This window comes from Capra hircus, chromosome 3 (genome assembly GCF_001704415.2).
Source record: "Capra hircus breed San Clemente chromosome 3, ASM170441v1, whole genome shotgun sequence".
NCBI classification, from domain to species: Eukaryota; Metazoa; Chordata; class Mammalia; order Artiodactyla; family Bovidae; genus Capra; species Capra hircus.
In genome coordinates this window covers 3,469,378-3,491,996 of record NC_030810.1, presented here as the reverse complement: position 1 = coordinate 3,491,996, position 22,619 = coordinate 3,469,378, and the positions used below count along the sequence as shown (strand labels likewise).

Below are 22,619 nucleotides of genomic sequence, written 5' to 3'. Positions count from 1 at the left end.
TCTTGCTGTTTTATTAGCCCTCTGATATTAGAATCCTTGACTATGATTACTACTCTGTCAAATTCTTGTTTTTCTAATAGTTTTTAAAATATATGCTGATTATCATAGTTCAATATTTATACCTCTTCTAGGATATACATCCTTGAGTGATGCAAGCCACTGCAGTGGTTGAAACAGCTTCTGATAAAGGCTACAACAATAATGGAAGAAACATTCAGAAAGGTAAGAGGCCTTACCTTTGGTTGGCTTTATTCTGGATGGACAGAAGTAATTAAATGTATAAAGTGACTTAGCAGCAGCAGCAGACTTAATATTAATAGTTCCCTCCTCAGTGTTGCTATATGTTAAGCCTTCCTACCAGTAAGGTGAGATGCAGCATGTTTTTAACTTGACAGATCACTCAGGTGATTTCTGGCAAATGTGAGCAGCCTAAACAGGATCTCTCAGGTAGATGGAAAATTTAAGAAATAGAAGTGAGCTAGAAGAGAGGATTTATGTCCAGCCAGGCTTTCAGGAACTACTGACAGGTACAGTTGCCTTCAGGGTAATAAGTGGAAAGTGGGCAGGTTGACCTCAGCTACCCAAGGAAAGATTTTTTCTTTATATTGATCTAAAATTTCTCTTTCTGTCATAAGGTAGAAGAGAAAATAACAAGGGCATAAAAAGCAAGATGATTAAGCTTTAAGTGTTTATGAATACATGTAGTTAAGAGGACTTTATGATAAAAATTCTTTTTCAAGTCAGAAGGGAAATAGTGGATTTTTCAGCAAATAGTAACCTTAGTCATTCTGCTTAGTCAGCTGGGGCTCATATAGCACAATACCATTGAAGTGCCTTTAACAACAGGTACTTATTTTTTCACACTTCTGGAAGCTGGAAGTCCAAATCAGAGTGTCAGCATGGTCAGATCTGATAAGGGCTCTCTCCAGCCTTGTATCAGTGGACGACCACCTTCTTGCAATGTCCTCACATGGTGGAGAGAAAAAGAAAGCAGCTGTCTGCTGTCTCTTCTCTCTTATGTGCACTTATCCTATTTTGAGGGTCATGACCTCATCTAGCCTAGTTACCTCCCAGTGTCCCATCTCTACATAGGAAGTTAGGGCTTGAACACATATGAAATTGAGGGAAACATAATTCAGTCCATAGTAGCAATTACTTAGGGATATTTGTCATGAATAATATAAAAAGTATTCCTCCATTGGGAAGAGCTTGGGCCAGACTATATCTAAGGTCTTATGTTTAAATTCTGTGATGTTGCTAACATTTTATCATTTTTTTTAATCAGATGAGCCTTCTCAACATAAGAAAGAAAATTTGTTATCTCCTAATGGTTGTAAAGAAGCCAAATTGACTTTTCCTAATGATTACTATGATTCCTTGGCATTCAAAAGAAGAGCTAATGATAAAGAAATCAGCAGTATTGATAAAATAGATTTATTGGAGCCATCTTTTACTATGAGTTCAGACACTAACATAGAGAGTGCTCACTCTCAGTCAAGTGAATTTGAAGATAGTATTGACTATGCTTTCCTGAATGAAACCTACACTATACATTATTCAGAGTCAAAACTAAAGAGTGAAAGTCTTATTCATTTAAATTCAGAGTTAGATTCTGAAATGCAGAAAAGAGAAGAGGTGTTTTTTGATATTTTGGAACATGAAGGTAATAAGACTACTGACTTGGAAAGAATCTACAAGATTTCATATGATGATTATAAAAAAGCTGCTGAAGATGTGCAAAAGCCTGATATAGATGAAGACTCACAGCAGGAATATCACAGTGCAGAAGAACAAGAGTGTATAAATAACCATTTATCATTTGACCAGGCAAAAACATTAGACATACCTAATCTGGAAGTTTTGCGATTAAGAAATTCAGGCTGTGAAGTTAAATGTGCTAGCAATCTAGAAGACAGTCATGTTAAACTGGAAAGTAATTCCAGCATCTCTTTAGATTCAGTTGATGTTTATGGACGAGAAGATTCACCTCATGTCTCCACATTTCAGAATTCTGTTATGTTAAGAGCATTTCATGAACCTAAATATGGAAAGCGTAAGGAGCAAGAGACTAGTGTAATGCTTCACACAGTATTGGATGAAGTTGTACTCAGGAGTAGTCATCTTGAACACAAGGAATCTCAATCTAAGGGTTTCCTAAACCCTCAAAAAGCATTAAAAACTAAAATTTATACTCGCAAAATGAACCCTCAATTAACTGAAAGTAAAGATTCTATTGGAAATGTAATTGTTGAGGACAAAATGTTGCAGCACCTTGACAATCCAGGCACATTGCCTCAGGACAAAGATTTAGAGACATTACTCCAGTCTTGTAAAGATTGTCAGACTTCCTCTGTTTTTGATGATTCAGTAATTTCTGCCTGTGGGTATTCACATTATGAAAGCCTACAAAGCACCCCTAACCCAGCCTTGGATGTTTCTATTACTCTACCACGGTCTGCAATCAGAGATAATCGGGCAGTAGAAGAAAGTGGCTCCCTAAAAGTTGCTAATGGCAATACCATCAGTAAAGCACACTTTCACAATATGGAACGACCGTGTCCCAAATCAGTGACAGATGCAGCAAGTTGTACAGTCACAATTGATCAGATGGTGGATGTTAGCACTGATTTTAGGGCTTGTTTCACAGCAAGCAAGGCAACAAGTGCAAGATCCTCTGTAGTATCCACATCAAGCAACACAGAGATAACAATGATGAATAAAAAACGGCCTAGTGAATGGCAAAGTGAGAAACAAAGAAGTGTGGCTTGTAACACAGATTGGTCATATATTCAAGATACTGAAGATCCGCAGATGGCTATGACAAAAGGGCCCGCAGGGAAATCTCTCTCTGTTGACAATTTAAAATCTAATGGAAATGTCCTAAATAAGGTAAAACCAATATGATTAATAATAAAAATGTATATATAGACTTTATAAAGGTACTGTTTGCTAAAGTAAACGTTTTGGTTTATTGATTTGTATCAGGGATTTCTGAGGCTTTGGTGAGAAAATGCTGGATGAAGGGAAAAGGTGACTAGATTGTTACCAACTGTGTTCTTCTCTGGGGGCAGTTATTACCACAAAATCAGTTAGAGTTTGGATTTTGCATCTTAACAGATACAACATGTATTGTTTGTCATATATGTCTAATTTTATTTTAAATAATGTTTTCAGGATTCCCTGGAGTTAAAAACATTTGAGTTCACAGACTTAAAGAAACATTCTGAAAGGTAAGTCAGATGTATATACTTCCAGATTGTCGTTGTTCAGTCACTGAATTGTGTCTGACTCTTTGCAACCCCATGAACTACAGCATGCCAGGCTTTCTTCCTTCACTTATCTCCCAGAGTTTGCTCAAACTCATGCCCATTGTGTTGGTGATGCCATCCAACCATCTCATCCTCTGTCACCCCCTTCTCTTACCCTCATTCTTTGTCGGCATCAGGGTCTTTTCCAATGAGTCACCTCTTTGTGTCAGGTGGCCAAAGTATTGGAGCTTCAGGGTCAGTCCTTCCAATGGATAAATGCTTGCAGATACATCAGTTTAGGTCATCCACTCAGTCGTATCCAATTCTTTGCAACCCCATGAACTGCAGCATGCCAGGCTTCCCTGTCCATCACCAACTCCTGGAGCTTGTTCAGACTCATATCCATCAAGTTGGTGATGCCATCCAACCATCTCATCCTCTGTCGTCCCCTTCTCCTGCCTTCAATCTTTCCCAGCATCAGGGTCTTTTCCATTGAGTCAGTTCTTCACATCAGGTGGCCCAAGAAACACAGGAGGAAATAAAGTAGTAATTTGCTTTTTGTGTAGGGTACTTTCATGCTCAGTCACTCAGTTGTATTTGACTCTGTGACCCCATGGACTGTAGCCTACCAAAATCCTCTGTCCATGGAATTTTCCAGGCAAGAATACTGGAGCAGGTTGCCATTTCCTACTCTAGGGGATCTTCCCAACCCAAGGATTAAACCTGTGACTCTTTCATTGGCAGGCAAATTCTTTACCACTGTGCCACCTGGAAAGCCCGAAGGGTACTTAACCATATAGAATGATAGCTGAGAAGGATTCGAAGAGATCATCCACTTCAGCCATTTTTCTTGAAACACATAAATATTAGAATAATACAGAACATTAAAGCTTTTCGCTTATTGAAATTTAAGTCTGACTAATTCCTTCAGAAAGCTAATGTCATCTTTGTTTATCCAACCCAGACTCACACTAATTTAATTACTTTGTTTTCTTTCATTGGATCCCCTGTAGACCAAAACAAGATAGCACATTTGGATAAAAAATCATATATTGGATAAATAAATACTTATACTGGAGTATTTTAGTCTTGATTTTAATTCAGTGTATAATTTACTTTGCAATCATGGAGAACTAGATGGTGGGGAAGAGGAGAGAAAATGGGAGGTCTCAGAAGTCAAATAGTTTTCATGTTCTGAGGCCATTTACTTTTTCCTTCATTTATCCTTATTCTCCTAATGAGTTTAATCTGGTGTCCAGTCCTATACAATTAAATAGTTGGTTTCAAGAGACAGAAGTATTTGGGAACAGTTAGAAGTGGCAGCTAGTAGGAAGGGAAGAGCTATTAACATTCAAAAGAAGTAGTGATTTTTTAGCTTTTTGATATGATAACAGCAAAATATTTACTTATAATAACATAAGCATTATTATTTTTGAAGTATAAATTATATTTTCTGTTTAAATGGTAATATGTAAAAATCATTTCCTCCAGAATATTTATAACTTTTAAAAACCAGTGTTTGATTTAAGTTGAAAATCTGTTGATTCTGGATATATGTTAGTACTTTATTTTAGAATTTTTTTCTTGGTTAAAAAAAGAAGTATGAATTTGAGAATTATTTACTCTCTTAACTTTGAAAAAGAATATATGTAGCTTTGACTCTTGACATCCTTGTTTTAAATCAATTTGTTTAGTGGAAATTGATTTAAACTTAACAGAGAAATGTTAGAAATTTAAAACCTGTTTCTGGAGGCTTTCTTTGTCATTAACACAGAAAAATATTTGGAATCTTACCTAATCCGATTTTTTATTTCAAAGGGAATCTCAGCTTCCTAAAGAGGTAGAGAAGAATTTGCCATCGAAGTGCTGTCAGCAGATAATGCAGAGAGCCATCCAAGCCGAGTCGCATCTCTTAAACGTTCACTATCAGTTGTGCCGTCGCCATTGCAGTGACATTTACAGACTTGTGATGGAAGACAGAGAAGGACTAAATAGGTGACTGTTAAGGCTTTTTTGTTTATTACCTGTTCTTTAAATTGAAGTATAGTTGATTTATAATATATGTTTCAGGGATATATCATAGTGATTCACAGTTTTTAAAGATTATACTTCATTTATAGTTATAGGTGATTGTTAATTTTAAATCTGTATCTTCCTAGAAACCTATCATTATAAATTTACTCTAGAAAATTTCTTTAGTTTTCATTTTTGAAGGGCAAAAAGAGGGTAGATTGTAACTGGGTTTTTAACTAGCCTAAGGGTAATTAGAATGTAGTATATTTTAATTTCATGGACAGGCAACAGTGCATGTTGGGATAATGGATCCAGTAAAAAGACAGATTCAGTGTTTATAAAGTCCAAATATGGATAAAGTCAGTTGGAGTGTTTTTTATGACATTCTACCACATTCTTTCTGGCTTATTTGTATACTGAGGTTTGCTTTTACTGCCCCAAGAAAAGCATATCTTCTGTGATTCATTTTCTGTTATTAAACATTAAAAAAATTTTTTAGAGATCTATTAGAAGTAAATGTATATAGATGTGTAATTTGATATTAGTTTTAAATGGGTGGCTTGGGCCTAAATAATTTAGTTTTTGTGAACTTAACTTTTGAACAGGAATTTATCAAGTAATTCTACTAAGAAGGATTTAGGATCAGCACTACTGTCGGTTTTAGGAGACTTAAAAGTTAGATACATGAATTTGAAAGAAAAGATAAACAAGGGTATACCACTAGAAGAACTGCCTCCCTTGTCAATAGAATCAAGATTATTATCTGCCTTCTCTACTTTTGCTTTCAGGGTATGTATTTATGTTTTACAAATGAAATTTTTACTTCGTTTGGACAGGAAACACTTTAAAAGCTTTTTCTTCCCTTCTTTCTCTTTGCAGCTAATGAAAGAAGAGTCACATATGTAAGTTATGTATTCATCTAGTTTGAAATTTATTGAATTTTAAAAATTGGTTAATTCAGTTAACTTTGTTTTGTTTTATTCTGTATTCAGAATATTGATAAATGCTTTAATGAAATGTTAATCTGTTTAGCTTTTCAGGAGCAGATTCTGAACTAGATCATCAAAGTACACATGATGATGGTTCTTCCAGCCTAAAGAAGACACTCTCTCAAGTGAGATTTTTTTTTTAAGCCGTTCATCAAGTATAAGTCTTTAATTTTATGGCTTGCACAGACTCATTTTTAGGAGCTCTCACATCCTTCTTTTCATTCAGCTGGCTTGCTTTGGGGCTTCCCTGCTGGCTCAGATAGTAAAGAATCATACTACCATTTGAGGACTGTGGCTGATTAGAAGGAACATAGTGTCCTGACCAAATGGATGTCAGTAGCGTATGTTGCAGAGAAGGCAATGACACCCCACTCCAGTACTCCTGCCTGGAAAATCCCATGGAGGAGGAGCCTGGTAGGCTGCAGTCCATGGGGTCGCTAAGAGTCGGGCATGACTGAGTGACTTCACTTTCACTCTTTACTTTCATGCATTGGAGAAGGAAATGGCAAGCCACTCTAGTATTCTTGCCTGGAGAATCCCAGGGGTGGTGGAGCCTGGTGGGCTGCCGTCTATGGGGTTGCACAGAGTCGGACACAACTGAAGCGACTTAGCAGCAGCAGCAACAGCATATGTTGAGTAAGATGACCACACAGATTGTCATCAAATCAGGAGACTTTGAGGATGAAAGTGAAGTCGCTCAGTCGTGTCCAACTCTTTGCAACCCCTTGGACTGTAGCCTACCAGGCTCCCCCATCCATGAGATTCTCCAGGCAAGAACACTGGAGTGGGTTGCCATTTCCTTCTCCATGAGGATGAAAGGTAGTGATTTAATAATTCACCATGACAATTAATATAAAACTTGACTGTCTCTGGCAGATCATAGTTTATGGTCCCCATCATGTTAATCCAGTGTAGTGAAAACTAATGTGCTATGCCTTTATCTCATGAGGTAGTATAATATCTAGTTCATTTTAGATGGAGCAAAGTTTCATTGCTTCCTTGCTAAAATGATGAAGATAGTTTTTAAATGCCTTTCATAGGTTTTCTTAATTGATGTTTGTCAGATGACAATCTGTGTAAGAGTACTTTGAAAACTGAAGTGATAGAGAAACATGAGTTATATTCACTATCAACAGAGTTAGAAAACTGAAGTTTGTTTCTGCTTTCCGACTTTGGTCTTAACCCTGTGGTTATATTATTATTTGGGTAGTTATAAACGGTAAGATGCATCCCAAAGCCAGAAGTGAAATAAATACTTGATTGGTTTATATTCCTTTCTCTTAAGACAAATGATGAAAAATAAATTAGCAAATTAGTTATTCCATCATTCTGTTCTTTAAAAAGAGAAAGTCTCAATTATCCACAAAGAATTAACAGGTCTAAAATCAGATTTTTATAACTTACATAGTTTGCTTGAACAACTTGTCCATTTAATGATATGTGATGTTCTGGAGGGATTTTGTTTTTCATCATTATAAAGGTAGCAATGGTGTAACCTGCTTATTTGGGCAGAACAATCTTTAAAAGTACAAGATGCAGATATAACATATTTATAACCTTAATTTTGATTCTGAAACAGTATCTTCTTTAAGTTAGGATTACTTTTTAATACCTGTCTCACTAAGTTACACATGAAAGTATTTCAGCTACTTATGTACCTCTTTATAATTTTTCTTAGTCTTGTACTACCTATAATGTTGTTTGCTTTGTATTTTTTTAAATGATTCTCCTTTTTTAAAAAAAAGTATATGTGAAGAGTAACATGTGTGGGAAAGAAATATTAGACTCCCCATAAATAAAAGGTATAAATAAGCATACATTAAACATATAACTTAAATGTTAATGTGAAAAATACTTACATGTATACCTCCAGAAATCTTCTCAGGTACTTCTGGTGTGTGGCTGTCACACTTTGCTAAATAGTGATGGTGTTCACATACAGGGGCTTCCCTGGTGGCCCAGGCAGTAAAGGATCCGCCTGCAGTGCAAGAGACCACCCGCAGAGCAGGCGGCCTGGGTTCCATCCCTGGGTCAGGAAGATCCCCCGGAGAAGGAAATGGCAACTCATTCCAGTATTCTTGCCTGGAAAATCCCATGGACAGACGAGTCTGGCAGGCTGTAGTTCATGGGATCGCAAGAGTCGAGCACAACATAGTGACTAAACCACTACCACCTCACATACAGTCACTGTATAGCTAGTTTCAAATCATAATTCTCATGTGTGACAGACATGACACTGAATAAACAGATTACTTAGGTTCAGTTTGCTCGTCTGTAAACTGGGTTGGTAATGATTTTGTCTCATAGCCTTTGCTATTGTGAAGGATAAATAATGCCAGTAAAGCGTACCTGCCACATAGTAAGAGCGCATAATAACTATTAGTCCTTATTTATTATTTTTGTTCTTGTTATTAATCCTTAGACATCTCTGTTACTTGACAATGGTCATCCTAAACAAGATAAATCACCCAGAGAGGGTGGTTTACAAAATGATGATATAGATGTAGACTTGAGTCAACTAAAACTTGATGATAAAGGTTAGTATAAAAATATTTGTCTTGTGTTATTGCCAGAAAGTAAATGACAAAATTTAAAATATCCCTTCTGCCCATCTATTAAGTTAAACTTTTTAATTAACTGAATGACACAATTCTGATTATGAGTGTTAGGTATGTTCTTGTTACATCTACTTGATACCTTTAAGGTTACTTAATATATCTGATAATGCCAAATAATAATACACATTTTTTCTTCTGGTTCATGTTTTCCAATTCAAAAAATTCTTTTTTCTGTCCAGTTTATATCTCTGTAAACTGTGTGGTTTTTCTTTTTTTTCTTTAGTTTTCTCTATGAAAAGATTATGATCATTCCAGGAAGATCATTAATTCAATTTTTAATGAAATAAAGACCTGTAGCACTGCTTAACCCCTTTTTACAGATGTTTACTATTATTCTATCTATAATGTTTCTTCTTCAGTAAAGGATAATTCAGAAAAATACGGAAATTTTCTGGTTGTCCGGTGGTTAACAATCTGCCTGCCACTGCAGGGGACAGAGGTTTGCTCCCTGGTCTGGGAGGATCCCACATGCTGCAGAGCAGCTGAACCTGTGTGCCTCAGCCACCGAGACCCAAGCTCTAGAGCCCGTGCACCACGGCAGGAGAAGCCACCACAATGAGCAGCTCACTCACCGCAGCGAAGAGGAGCCCTGCCCACTGCAGCTGGAAAAGCCCGCATGCAGCAACAGGGGCCCAGTACAGCCAAACATAAATGAATGATTTTTTTATCAGGAAATAAGACTTAATAAGCTAGGAATCTGTGTTAATTAAAACGGAGGCAGATCACACAGCTACCATCTCAATGTTAAACGCTGTACATAACTCATTGCTAATTCTCTTCAATTTCTCAGACTGCAAAAATTACCGAGAAGTAAGTGAAGACTGGTTTGATGCTAAAGAGAACCTGACTGGAGCAGACTTCTCAGGAATACAAGAAAATCAGATAGAACAAGACAAAGGGGACCCGAAGTTTACCCTCGGTTGGTTCTTAAAAGTTTACTAAGAAACCCTAACCTAGCTCATTCATAAAATAGTGCTTACCTTCTTCTGTAGTATTTGGGTGGGCGGTGGGGCGGGGGGGGCGGCGGGCAGGTGCTGTACTGTTGTAACATTTTATTCCTATTTGCTTTCCCACATGTTAATAACTTAGTCTGCTTCAAGAATGTTTTCATCTTTAGATGGCATTTAATTGCTTATGAAGGTTGGAATTTCCTCTAGTATCTGAGATTACTGCCCCTCTGTCATTTCTAATGATATGCTGTTTTCTCCTATTTATTTTATATATTTCTATGGATTTTTGTTTTATTCAACATAATAGGATACTTTTATTTTTTCCCTGCTTGATATATAATGTTTAAGATTTTTAAGCAAAATATAAAAGTTAAAATTATCTGAAGTGTCTCTAACCTGCAATAACTACTAATATTCATTACCATTCTTCAATGTGTTTCTTTATACTTATATTTAATATACATATATAGTTTAAAATAAATGGCATCATATTGTCTAGTTTTATTGTAACTGCTTTTTTCTTTCTTTGCATTATTTTTCTCTGTATCACTTATCAAATGCTGTGTAGTTTGCTTACTCGATATTTTAACTGCCTTCCCACACTCAAAATATCAACTCAGTGAGGTTTTGTTCACTGCCTACACCCAGTGCCAGGTACAGCATTCTACCCGTGGGGTATTTAGTAGATATGCTAAACTTATGAAGGTGAGGTGATGGGTACAATGTATATCTCCTGATTCTTATTTATTGCCTTTTCTACTAATATTGTAGCTCCTTGCTCCCTCCACACCCCAATGTAAAATTATAAAGATAAGTAATTCATTCTCTCTATACATTATAAACATTATACATTATACATTTTCTCTCTGTACATTATAAACCAAAGAGATTATAACAAGTTAAATAAAGTAACTTAATGAAGAAGGTTAGGTATTAATTGCCTAGAGATGAAGGACTCTGCCTAAATTTCAGCACCATGGCTTATTAGATTGGTGGCGTAAACTCCAGACCTCAGTGTCCTTACCTGGGAAGTGGACACGGCAATGGTTGCAGCTTAACAGGGTGGCTGTGCGCATTGCAAGAGATGACAGACACCCAGTGTTAGCACATTGCACAAACATGGAGAGCACTCAAGAAGCGTTATGCTACTCGTAATACTTAATGAAAAAAATAAAACTTAAAAATACCCTATTTCATAATAAAACGTAAATAGAACCACTCTAAGGATTTATTCCTCAGATATTTATTGTTCGCCCTCTATGTGCCAGGTTTAGATTTTGGTGATAACTTGAAAGAATCTCAGTTCACTAAATTCTTTTTGATTTCAGACCAGGTTTGCTTCAAAACAGAGATCATGAAAATGTCGTCTTAATAACTTTGAATTTTTTCATCAAATGAGAAAACTATAATTCTGATATTTTGGTTTTTAAATAATACTGAGTCATGTGTCCACCCTTTTTTTCTTATATGCAGTTACCATTACCACAAGCAGTATGCCTGCTGTTGATATTTTTGCCTGATTTAAAGGTTTCCTTGGTATGTTGTCCTAGCAAGGAGTGTATGTAAAGAGAGCCCTCACCAGCATGCAGACAGCATCCTGGGTGCATCCAGCATCCTAGATAGCACTCTCTGAACCAGAGATAAATGGAGATACTTTCTTTAGTGGTTGATGTAATTAATTAGGTGTTATTGATCCATTTTTGAGCCATAAGGGACTAAATATCAACCAATCCAACCTCTTTATTTTTAACATGGTATGATTAAATCCCAGAAATTTTGAAACTGTGCTTCAGGCTGTTACTCTTTAGCCTAGTACTGATACTTGCTAATAGCTTTATAATCATCTTTATGGTAATAAAAAATGAAATCTTTAACAATTTTTACATTCTCTCTTTAAAATATTGATACAATAATGATTATGTTCTGCTGTATATCATGTTTATCTACAAGCAGAAATAAAGAATGTGGAGCCCTTACGAAGAGATAAAGGTTACTTGATGCACGTTGGTGGCCTCTGCCCTTCAGTGTCTGAGGTATGCCAGGGTCTATTTTTTGAGCTTCACTTTCAGATCTATCAATGTTCATATTTTGATTGTTCTGCCTTTCTTTATCTTCTTTTAGGCTGATTTAAGGTCTTATTTCCAAAAATATGAAATTTCTGACATTTCAATTTATGATTCTTCTCCTAATTACAGGTATGTTTCCCAAATTCAACAAATGTACCTTTGCTGGGTATCTGCTGTGTGTAGGTCTAATTGGCGGTCTGCTCTGTACTAAATGTCAACCACTTTGGTGATTAAGCCAGGAGTTTTTCAGCCCAGAATAGGAAATGTCAACCCACTCTGGTATTCTTGCCTGGAGAATTCCATGGACAGAGGAGCCTGGTGGGCTACAGTCCATGGGGTCACAAAGAGTTGGACACAACCAAGCGATTACTGCTAACACTTTCTTAGCCCAGAAGAGGAATACACATAGCTGCAGTCATTAGTTGGTGCTGTTCTTAATCAAGTCTTTCTTTCATTATACTTTTTAACATGTTACTAAGGAGATACAGGAGAATTTCTGAGTTTTCTGCAGTTACCTTGTTCCATACCATTTCATGGGGGCAGTAGAGTACATTAGTTAACAGAACAAGCTCCTCAGTTAGATGGCTTGGACTCACTTCCCAGCTCCATTAGCAACTTGATGAATAAGTTTGGTCAAGTTACTTAACCTTTCTGTATCTCAGACTCTTCATTGATTAAGTGAGGATAATGATGATACCTACATAGCATTGCTGTGAAACTGTTATGAGGTAAATAAGTAAGCCTTTAGAAATAAAGCCTGGCATGTAATGGGCACTCAGAAATTATATTCAGTTTTATTATTTTTTATTTTAATTACTTTTCAGTTGATACTTTATTTTTTAGGTATATGGCTATATTATCTACAGACAGTCATTTCTAATACATATGTTGCTACGTCCTTTTTTGTGGTATCATCAGAGCATTCAAAAGTATCAAATAAGAATGGTGATAGCTTAATAGAAATGCCTTTACTGTTTTATCACAAAAAAGTATAGCTTTTTATTTCAGATATAAAAATTAAAATACATTTTAAAAGGATCCCTTTTGTAGTTGGGTTGAAATTTATTGAAAGTGTTTCATTTTGTCTTAAATATATAGACTTAAAGAGCATATGCTTTTTTTGACCCATTAATACATTAATATATTTCAGTATATTAAAAGTGGTGTTGTGTTCCTAGGAGTATTATTACCGTTATACTTGATGTGAAAGATTCTTTCAGTGTCTTATTGAATCCTTTGAAAAAGAGAAACTATGTATTTTTATTCCTTGAAGTATTATACATTCTATGTGAAAATTTAGGAAATATAATTAAATACAAAAATATAAGGAGGTTACAAAGATTTATCATGGTCCCATCTTTTGAAGACATCTGCCCTTCAGAGTTGATATGTTCTTCCATTTACACTGTCTATTTACACTGTCTAGAGCTGGCTCTTTCAAGGAGGGCTCTTGCCCAGCCTTCTCACTTAAAAAGTTAAAATTCTGGTTAGATTTTCCAACTCTTTTTGGACTACATATTTTTTCAGTACAAGACCATAGGACATTCTCTTCTGCTGCTACTGCTGCTGCTGCTAAGTCGCTTCAGTCGTGTCTGACTCTGTGCGGCCCCATAGACGGCAGCCCACCCGGCTCCCCCGTCCCTGGGATTCTCCAGGCAAGAACACTGGAGGGGGTTGACATTTCCTTCTCCAGTGCATGAAAGTGAAAAGTGAAAGTGAAGTCACTCAGTCGTGTCCGACTCTTCAAGACCCCATGGACTGCAGCCCACCAGGCTCCTCCGTCCATGGGATTTTCCAGGCAAAGAGCGCTGGAGTGGGGTGCCATTGCCTTCTCTTCTATTTTCTGCTAAATGTTTTGGAATTTTTCCTTTCACATTTAAGCCTTCAATGTATTCAATGTATCTTTCAGATACATTTATGTATATAGGGATTAATTTTAATTTTTTAATGTGGATAGCTAATTGTCCTGAGAACACTAATCTGTGTAATAACTGTCAAATATTAGCTTTGCAAATGTTTTACATTAAATTTTTATATAAAATTAATAGATAATTCAGGAGAAATGCTGTCTTTTATTTCCCATCTTTGAGTTGTTGTTTTTTTAGTTGTCTTAAGTATTCTTCCTGATCCCAAGGTAAGTGTAGTGACTTTTGTTTTTAAGAGCAGTTATTCTTCTGAAAGATACCTGCTAGCCAATAGTTACACAATGATGTTTAAGGCCATTTAAAGTCATTAACAAGAACCTTTTGGTTTTCTGCTTTTATGTTTTAGATATGCATCTCTTGCTTTTAAAAAAAACAGTGATGCAAAGATGGCTGTGAAAGAAATGAATGGTATAGAAATAAAAGGGAAATCAGTAAATGTGCGACTTGTCAAAACTCCTGGAGAATATACATCACCACTTTCCTCCAAAAATGGAAATAAAGTTAGTTTCAGTAATTTGGAAAAAAGTACCAGCAAAGAAATCAGCCCACCCTCCTCTATTTCTAGACTGCCCAGAACTCGGCCGAGACAGCTGGGATCTGAGCAAGACAGTGAGTTCTTCCCTTTTGACCAAAAGGTTAGTTTTCTTGATCAAGCCCTTAAATGGTCTTCTCATATGCTATATTTCAATAAGTATCTCTGTAGGACAAATAACTCTAGGATAGCATCATGAAATGGGAATAAGGACATTAACCTGAATAGTTTCTAATATTGACTCCAAACTAGGCCACTTCTGTACAACTCCAGTTGCTCCTGGAGGAAACAGATCTTTGCAAACCTTGCTGCAGAGAAATTCATTTCTCCTTACCTAGGCTCTTGGCCAGTTCTGTGCAGTCTTTTTATCTCTTTATCTTGGACAGTATTACTCTGCAAGTGTCTACTTACACTTTCATCATTCTCTTTTTTTCACAGCTAACCTTATCTCATAATTATTAAAACCATAAAATATAGTCATTTTTATTTTGTATGCTCTCCTCTTTACCTCATTGAGGTTTTAAATGGCACATGGAAGGTGATAAAATTGACTTACTCATTCTTATCTCTGTACTGCTCAACAAAATAGCTGGCATCCTATAGGCATGCCATAGGTTTTTTTTTTTCAAGTTACCTGCAGTAAAATTCGCTCTTTTTGCTGTCTTGAGTTTAGACATATGTACATAGGCATGTAACCACCACCACAATCAAGGTATAGATCTGTTCTATCATTTCAAAACATTCTCTTGTGCTCTGCTCTGTTTCCTGTTTCTTTTAATCTAATTTTACCTTTTATAGAATGTCCTATGAATAGAATATTATATAGCCTTATTAGTCTGGCTTCTTTCACTTAGCTTAATGCATTTTATTACTGAGTTCTAAGAGGTTTTCATATTCTGAAGATAAATCATCTATCAGATAGATATGAAATTCTCAAATACTTTTCCCAGCCTATAGTTTGCATTCTTTTAATAGTGTATTCTCAGAGAAGAAGTTTTAAATGTTGACAGATTGCAATTATCAATTTTTTTAAAGAGTGTTTTTAGTGTTGTTTCTGCATTTCTACACATAAACCTCTGCATAACCCATGGTCACAAAGATTTTGAGTTCATTTTTATATGATATGTGAGATATAAATTGAGGACGCTTTTGGTTTGTGTTTTTGTTTTGTGTGTGGAATTGTTCTAGCATCATTGTTGAAAAGACTAGCCAATCTCCACTGAATTGTCTTTGTGCCTTCATCCAAAATCAATTGACCATATTTGTGTGGATCTATTTCTAGAGTGTCCTCTTCTATCTCTCTCAGATTTTCCACCAGTACTACATATCTTGATTATTATAGCTTTCAGTGAGCCTTGAAATCAAGTAGAATTAGTCCTCCAACTTTATTCTTTTCCAGAATTGTTTGGGCTATTCCACTGTCTTTGCCCATAAATCTCATAATTCTGCTTGTCACTGTCTATTAAAAAATCCTACTTGGATTTTTACTGGAGTTAGTTGGATTCTACAGATCAGAGAAAATCCCTTTGTAATAAATGGATGAAAGGAAAACATATTTGTTGAATAAATGAATTGAGGTTTTTTCCCTTGAAAGTAAGATAAAGGGATCTCTTCTCCCTGTGTCCATATCCCATTCTTTCCACTAATTCTGGAGTTATCCCATTGTTTTTCTGTACCATTAGTGACTCTGTTTCTACTCACAGGCCTTTCTCCACTTAGAGTTATGCACAGCTCTTCCTAATCCTGCCAACATTTCCACTTGACTTTTCATTTTGACATGAACATCCTTATTTGTTCTGTGATTTTTCCTGTCAAACCTCCCAAACAAGTAGTTATATCCAATGTCTGGGTTTCTTTAATTGTTCCTTTTCTTCATCCTAATAATCTGACTTCAGTCTCTTAAAATTTTACTTACAGTGCTCTTCCTGCAGTCACTAGTGACGTTGTCATTGGTCTTTCTCCCTGTCGCCCTCCATTTTGACCATTGAGCCCATTGGATGTTGGTCATTCCTTTCTTTCAACTCGTTTCCATTCATCTCAGTGACACTCGGTGTTTAGGGTGGGTTTTTGGTGTGTAGCGTGAATCCATAATAGGAAGGAAGGAAGCAAAAACTACAGTGGGTTACAGGGGGACTTGACCTGGAGCTTTGGAGCTCTGGCTCCTCCCTGCCCCTCACCTGGTCTCTTGCCTCTACATCCCTGTAAGTGCCTTTGCTTCTCTCTGCACACTGGCTTTCTCTGTCTGCTCATGACTTCTCACCCTCCAGGAGGCTTTATTTTGCTTAATTCTGACTCTACAGAGTTTTTCAGTTCAAGCTCCTGTCATCATTTGACTAACTCATTGCTCTGTGTTCCAGTTCCACATTCTTTAGACAGGGAATCTGATCCAGCCTGATTTTGGTGTTCATGGGTTCAGGTAATAACAGCACTCTTGGTCCTGTCAGCAGAGGCAGCAGGCTATGGAGCTGGTAGAGGGAAGGTCATGTGTTGTAAACAGGGCGCCATGGGCTGGGCCAGGAGTCTGCTGTCCTGTAGTCTGTGGACAGGGCAGCTCTTGTTGCATCTTCGTTAAATTGTACTCTTACTTTTCTAGCAGCTTCCTGTCACCTTTATTCTCAGATTCTTAACATTTTTTCATTATATTCATTTATAAAGTATTTATTGTCTATAACAAGAGTTAGAGAGTGATGATTAAGAAGAACAGATTCATAACCTAGCTTTGCTACCTACTCATCATGGGCTGGGCATGTTACCACCCTCCGTGTCTGAGCATCCTTATTTTAAAATGGGGATAAGTGTTCCTGCCTCATGAATGTTGGGAGCTTTCAGTTCAGTTCAGTTCAGTTGCTCAGTCGTGTCCAACTCTTTTCGACCCCATGAATTGCAGCATGCCAGGCCTCCCTGTCCATCACCAACTCCCGGAGTTCACTCAAACTCACGTCCATCGAGTCCGTGATGCCATCCAGCCATCTCATCCTCTGTCGTCCCCTCCTCCTCCTGCCCCCAATCCCTCCCAGCATCAGAGTCTTTTCCAATGAGTCAACTCTTCGCATGAGGTGGCCAAACTACTGGAGTTTGAGCTTTAGCATCATTCCTTCAAAGAATACACAGGGCTGATCTCCTTTAGAATGAACTGGTTGGATCTCCTTGCAGTCCAAGGGACTCTTAAGAGTCTTCTCCAGCACCACAGTTCAGAAGCATCAATTCTTCGGCGCTCAGCTTTCTTCACAGTCCAACTCTCACATCCATATATGACTACTGGAAAATCCATAGCCTTGACTAGACGGACCTTTGTTGGCAAAGTAATGTCTCTGCTTTTTAATATTCTATCTGCTGCTGCTAAGTCACTTCAGTCGTGTCCGACTATGCGACCCCATAGACGGCAGCCCACTAGGCTCCTCTGTCCCTGGGATTCTCCAGGCAAGAATACTAGAGTGGGTTACCATTTCCTTTTCCAGTGCATGAAAGTAAAAAGTGAAAGTGAAGTCACTCAGTCATGCCTGACTCTTAGAGACCCCATGGACTGCAGTCTAGCAGGCTCCTCCGTCCATGGGATTTTCTAGGCAGGAGTACTGGAGTGGGGTGCCATTGCTTTCTCCAGCTATCTAGATTGGTCATAACTTTCCTTCTAAGGAGTAAGCATCTTTTAATTTCATGGCTGCAGTCACCATCTGCAGTGATTTTGGAGCCCCAAAAAATAAAGTCTGACACTGTTTCCACTGTTTCCCCATCTATTTCCCATGAAGTGATGGAACCAGATGCCATGATCTTCATTTTCTGAATGTTTAGCTTTAAGCCAACTTTTTCACTCTCCTCTTTCACTTTCATCAAGAGGCTTTTTAGTTCCTCTTCACTTTCTGCCATTAAATGAGTTTAATACAGAAAATTCCTCAGAACAATACCTGTCATGGAGTGTGTACTCAGTGAATAAGGAAATGGCAACCCACTCCAGTATTCTTGCCTGGAGAATCCCATGGACAGAGGCTACAGTCCACGGATTCGCAAAGAGTCGGACACAATATTGAATAACACACAACGACAACACACACTGTTATTTACGAGTAACTTGGCTTTCTTGGAAAACCCATTTTCTCTGAGGTTTCAACTGCTACCTAAACTATTATATCAGAATTATTTATTTATCAAATAGTATACCAACTGTGTACACTGTTGTAGGCAGTAGGAAAGTAGCAATGAACAAAACAGACAAAAATCTGTGCTGTTAAAGAGCTTAAGGTGATTCCCTGGTGCCTCAGGCAGTAAAGTGTCTGCCTGCAATGCTAGAGACTCAGGTTCGATCCCTGGGTCAGGAAGATCCCCTGGAGAAGGAAATGGCAACCCGCTCCAGTATTCTTGCCTGGAAAATCCCATGGACAGAGGAGCCTGGTAGACTACAAAGAGCCTGGTCACAAAGAGTCAGACAGGACTGATCAACTTCACTCACTCAAAGACCTTAAGTCTAATGAAGGAGATAAGGAAATAGGCAAATGTTTAAAACATATAACATTCTGATTTGGGAGATCTCATATTTTATATATCTTACCTTGAATTTTCTTCTAGGTAGGAAAGTGCCAGCTCTTTCCTTGTTGAACTTTTATGGGATGTACAGTGGTTTCATACAATTTATAGCCTACTTGCATTGTTGTTATTGTTCAGTCACTAAGGCGTGTCTGACTCTGCAACCCATGAACTGCAGCATGCCAGGCTTCCCTGTCCTTCAGTATCTCCCTGAGTTTCGTCAAACTCATGTCCGTTGAGTCAGTGATGCCATCCAAGCATCTCATCCTCTGTTGCCCGCTTTTCATGCTCTCGATTTTTCCCAGCATCAGGGTCCTTTCCAGTGAATTGGCTCTACACCTCAAGTGGCCAAAGTATTGGAGCTTCAGCTTCAGCATCAGTCTTTCCAATGAATATTCAGGGTTGATTTCCTTTACGATGAACTGGTTGGATCTCCTTGCAGTCCAAGGGACTCTCAAGAGTCTTTTCTAGCACCACAGTTTGAAAGCGTCAAGTCTTCAGTGCTCAGCCTTCTTTATGATCCAGCTTTCACATCCATACATGAGTACTGGAAAAAACATAGCCTTGACTGTATGGACCTTTGTCTGCAAAATGTCTAGGATTGACAAAGCTGTTCTTCCAAGGAGTAAACGTCTTTTCATTTCGTGGCTGCAGTCACCATCCACATTGATTTTGGACCCAACAAAATAAAATCTGACACTGTTTCCACATTTTCCCCATCTGTTTGCCATGATGTAATAGGAACCAGAGGCCATGATCTTAGTTTTTTGAATGTGGAGTTGTAAGCCAGCTTTTTCACTCTTTCACCCTCATCCAGAAGCTCTTTAGTTCCTCTTTACTTTTTGCCATTAGGGTGGTGTCATCTGCATATCTGAGGTTGTTGATATTTCTCTGTGTAATCCTAATTCCAGCTTGGGATTCATCCAGCCCAACATTTTGCATGATGTACTCTGCATATAAGTTAAGTAAGTAGGGTGACAATACGCAGCCTTGTCCTACTCCTTTCCCAAGTTTGAACCCATCTTGTTCCATGCCTGGTTCTCACTGTTGCTTCTTGTCCTGCATACAAGTTTCTCAGGAGGCAGGTAAGGTGGTCTGGTATTCCCATCTCTTTAAGGATATTACACAGTTTGTTGTGATCCACACAGTCAAAGGCTTTAGCATAGTCAGTGAAGCAGAAGTAAATGATTATTTTGGATGGTTAATAGTAATTAATTGATCATTTTAATTTTGTCTCTTCAGTCTGATTATAAGATATATAACTGATGGTTCTATTTTATAGCACTAGTTTCCCCCCTCCCCAGCATGTTCTGGGCATATAGGTTGTTCATTAAATGTTTAGTAAATAAGACATAGATTGTAAGATATAAATATGTATATATAATTACCATGTAGACTAGCCTTTCTCTATCAGGTTGGCTAAAAGAATTAAGCCTTCATGCCCTAAGCCTAAGATATCCATTGTATGTAATGAATGAACCTCTCTCCTGTGCATCTAGAACTGGTTATGTCCTATCTTAGGGAAAATTGAGAAAATAGTTAACATTATTTTCTGAGTCCTGTGGATCAGATGAGTAATCCTTTTTGAGAAAGGCTAATTTCAACATAGCCCATATACTTGCCATGTGTTTGGCATTTTTAAAAATAAGTGGCCCTGAATACATCTCAAGTAAGTCTACTTGGTAGGAAAAAAATAATCTTGAAGTAAATGTTTTAGAAATTTTGATTTTACTATTTGTAACTTTTTAATTTAGAATAGGCTGAATTGTATCTGTAATCATCACTGATTTAAATAAAACTTTAAAATGTTTATTTAGGGTGTAAAGAAGAATTGTAAACAGATTGAGTCTACTAAATTATTACCTGATACACCTATTCAATTCATACCTCCAAAAACATTGAACCTGCGTAGTTTTACCAAGATCATAAAGAGACTGGCTGAACTACATCCAGAAGTTAGCAGGTAATGACTACAGTTATATTTTAACTGGTTTTAAAAGTTTGTATAAAAATAGAGTTCCTTTCAATAAATAACTTAGCCATACTTAGAATGTGCTACTTTGGAAAAGACAAATGCTCATGTATGTTTTCCTTTGGCATAGAGATCACATTATAGATGCTCTTCAGGAAGTAAGAGTAAATCATAAAGGTTTTCTGAATGGCTTATCTATTAATTCTATTGTGGAAATGACTTCCTCTGTTTTGGAAAACTCTGCTTCCAGTTAGGAATAAAAGAAGCAATAAAAGGTAAGTCAGTCATATCTTTCATATTTAAACAGTAAACATTTTAAGCGATGGATTCCATTTCCTTTTCAAATAAAAATTATATTGAAAATAATAAGATAATATTACAAACTCTAAAACAAGCATAGTGATTTGGTTCACTGTTAATGCAAAACTAGTTAACCCAAAATTTATTGACTTAAGCAACCTTTATCATCACCTAGTTTGCAGGTCAGAATTCAGGAATGGCATAGCTGGGTGTTTTTAGCTTAGTGACTCTCGTGATGTTGCATCAAGGTGCTGGCATGGGCTGTGGTCATCAGGGGGCTTGATCGAGACTGGAGACCGCTCCTGAGACCGCTCCTTCCCACGGCTGTTGGCAGGGGCCTCTGTTTCTCACCACATGGGCCTTGCTGTAGGGCTGCTTGAGTGTCTTTGCAGCGTGGCGTCTGGCCTCTTCAGAGCAAGAGCCATCAGAGAGAGAGCGAGATGGAAGCTGCAGTGTCTTTTATGACCCCACCCTCAGGAGTCATACTCCATCATTTCTACCACATTCTGTCCGATGCAAGTCACTATGTGAATTCACACTCTTGAAGAAAGGTGTTACAAGGAATTTGTGTATGTACTTTAAATTACCACATACAAACATAGAATCCCTGTTTATAAAATAATGGATGAGGTCTCGTTCCTATTTATAGCTGTCTGGGTGAGTAAAGCCAGCATTCCACAGCAAATAGTTAGAAAAGCTGAATAAACATAAAGACTGTGCCTGCTTGAAGACACAAGAGAGCTATCAAGATACTATGAGTTATTGGGCCAGGGTAAGAGAAAATTGGGGCTTCCCTGGTGGTTCAGTGGTAAAGAATTTGCCTGCCAATGCAGGAGGCATAGGTTCGATTCCTGGGTCAAGAAGATCCCTAGAGAAAGAAAGGGCAACCCACTCTGGTATTCTGGCCTGGGAAATCCCATGCACAAGGAGGCCTGGCATCCTGCAGTCCATGGGGTTGAAAAGAGTCAGACACAACTGAGTGACTGAACCTTAACAGCATGTGATAGATGGTTTGCAAAAACAGCCACAATTATTCCCTTCCCCATAACCATGCCCCCTTTGCAGTATGACTTGGAAGCTCCTCTGATCAAGAAGTGGTGTCTCTTTTCCCACCGCTTGAATCTAGACTGACCTTTTCAGTTGCTTGTACCATTTCCAAGCCTAGCCCTCAAGAGACCTTGATCACTCACTCTGCTCTCTCAGAAATTTACTGCAGCCACGTAGGGATACCCAGGATGCCTGCTAGAGGACAAGAGACTAGTCACCCCTCAGCATCCATGGGAGATTGGTTTCAGAAACCCCCACAGATACCAAAATTAGAGGTCACCCAAACCTCTTGTATAAAATAGCATTATTCAGTCATCAAGTCATATCCAGCTCTTTGTGACCCCATGGACTGCAGCATGCTAGGCCTCCCGGTCCCTCACCGTCTCCCGGAGTTTGCCCAAGTTTATGTCCGTTGAATCAGTGATACCATCCAACCATTTC

At 37.7% G+C, this 22,619-nt stretch overlaps 1 protein-coding gene across 1 annotated transcript; it reads left to right on the top strand.

The window, feature by feature from the left end:
• RBM44 (RNA binding motif protein 44) lies at positions 150 to 21,085 on the top strand. Its single transcript, XM_018046553.1, has 14 exons — positions 150 to 222; positions 1,286 to 2,889; positions 3,175 to 3,230; positions 5,067 to 5,243; positions 5,867 to 6,050; positions 6,141 to 6,163; positions 6,294 to 6,375; positions 8,673 to 8,787; positions 9,659 to 9,787; positions 11,772 to 11,851; positions 11,940 to 12,013; positions 14,156 to 14,444; positions 20,677 to 20,822; positions 20,962 to 21,085. Exons 1-14 carry the CDS (start codon positions 150 to 152, stop codon positions 21,083 to 21,085), a joined length of 3,156 nt encoding a protein of 1,051 aa, XP_017902042.1.

Bases quoted from the DNA above. Each gene is read 5' to 3' on its own strand.
- RBM44 (XM_018046553.1), top strand. From the start codon at position 150: ATGCAAGCCACTGCAGTGGTTGAAACAGCTTCTGATAAAGGCTACAAC. The intron at 6,164-6,293 runs GTAAGTTATGTA...TAATCTGTTTAG, and splicing joins ATGAAAGAAGAGTCACATAT to CTTTTCAGGAGCAGATTCTG. The intron at 12,014-14,155 runs GTATGTTTCCCA...TTTATGTTTTAG, and splicing joins GATTCTTCTCCTAATTACAG to ATATGCATCTCTTGCTTTTA.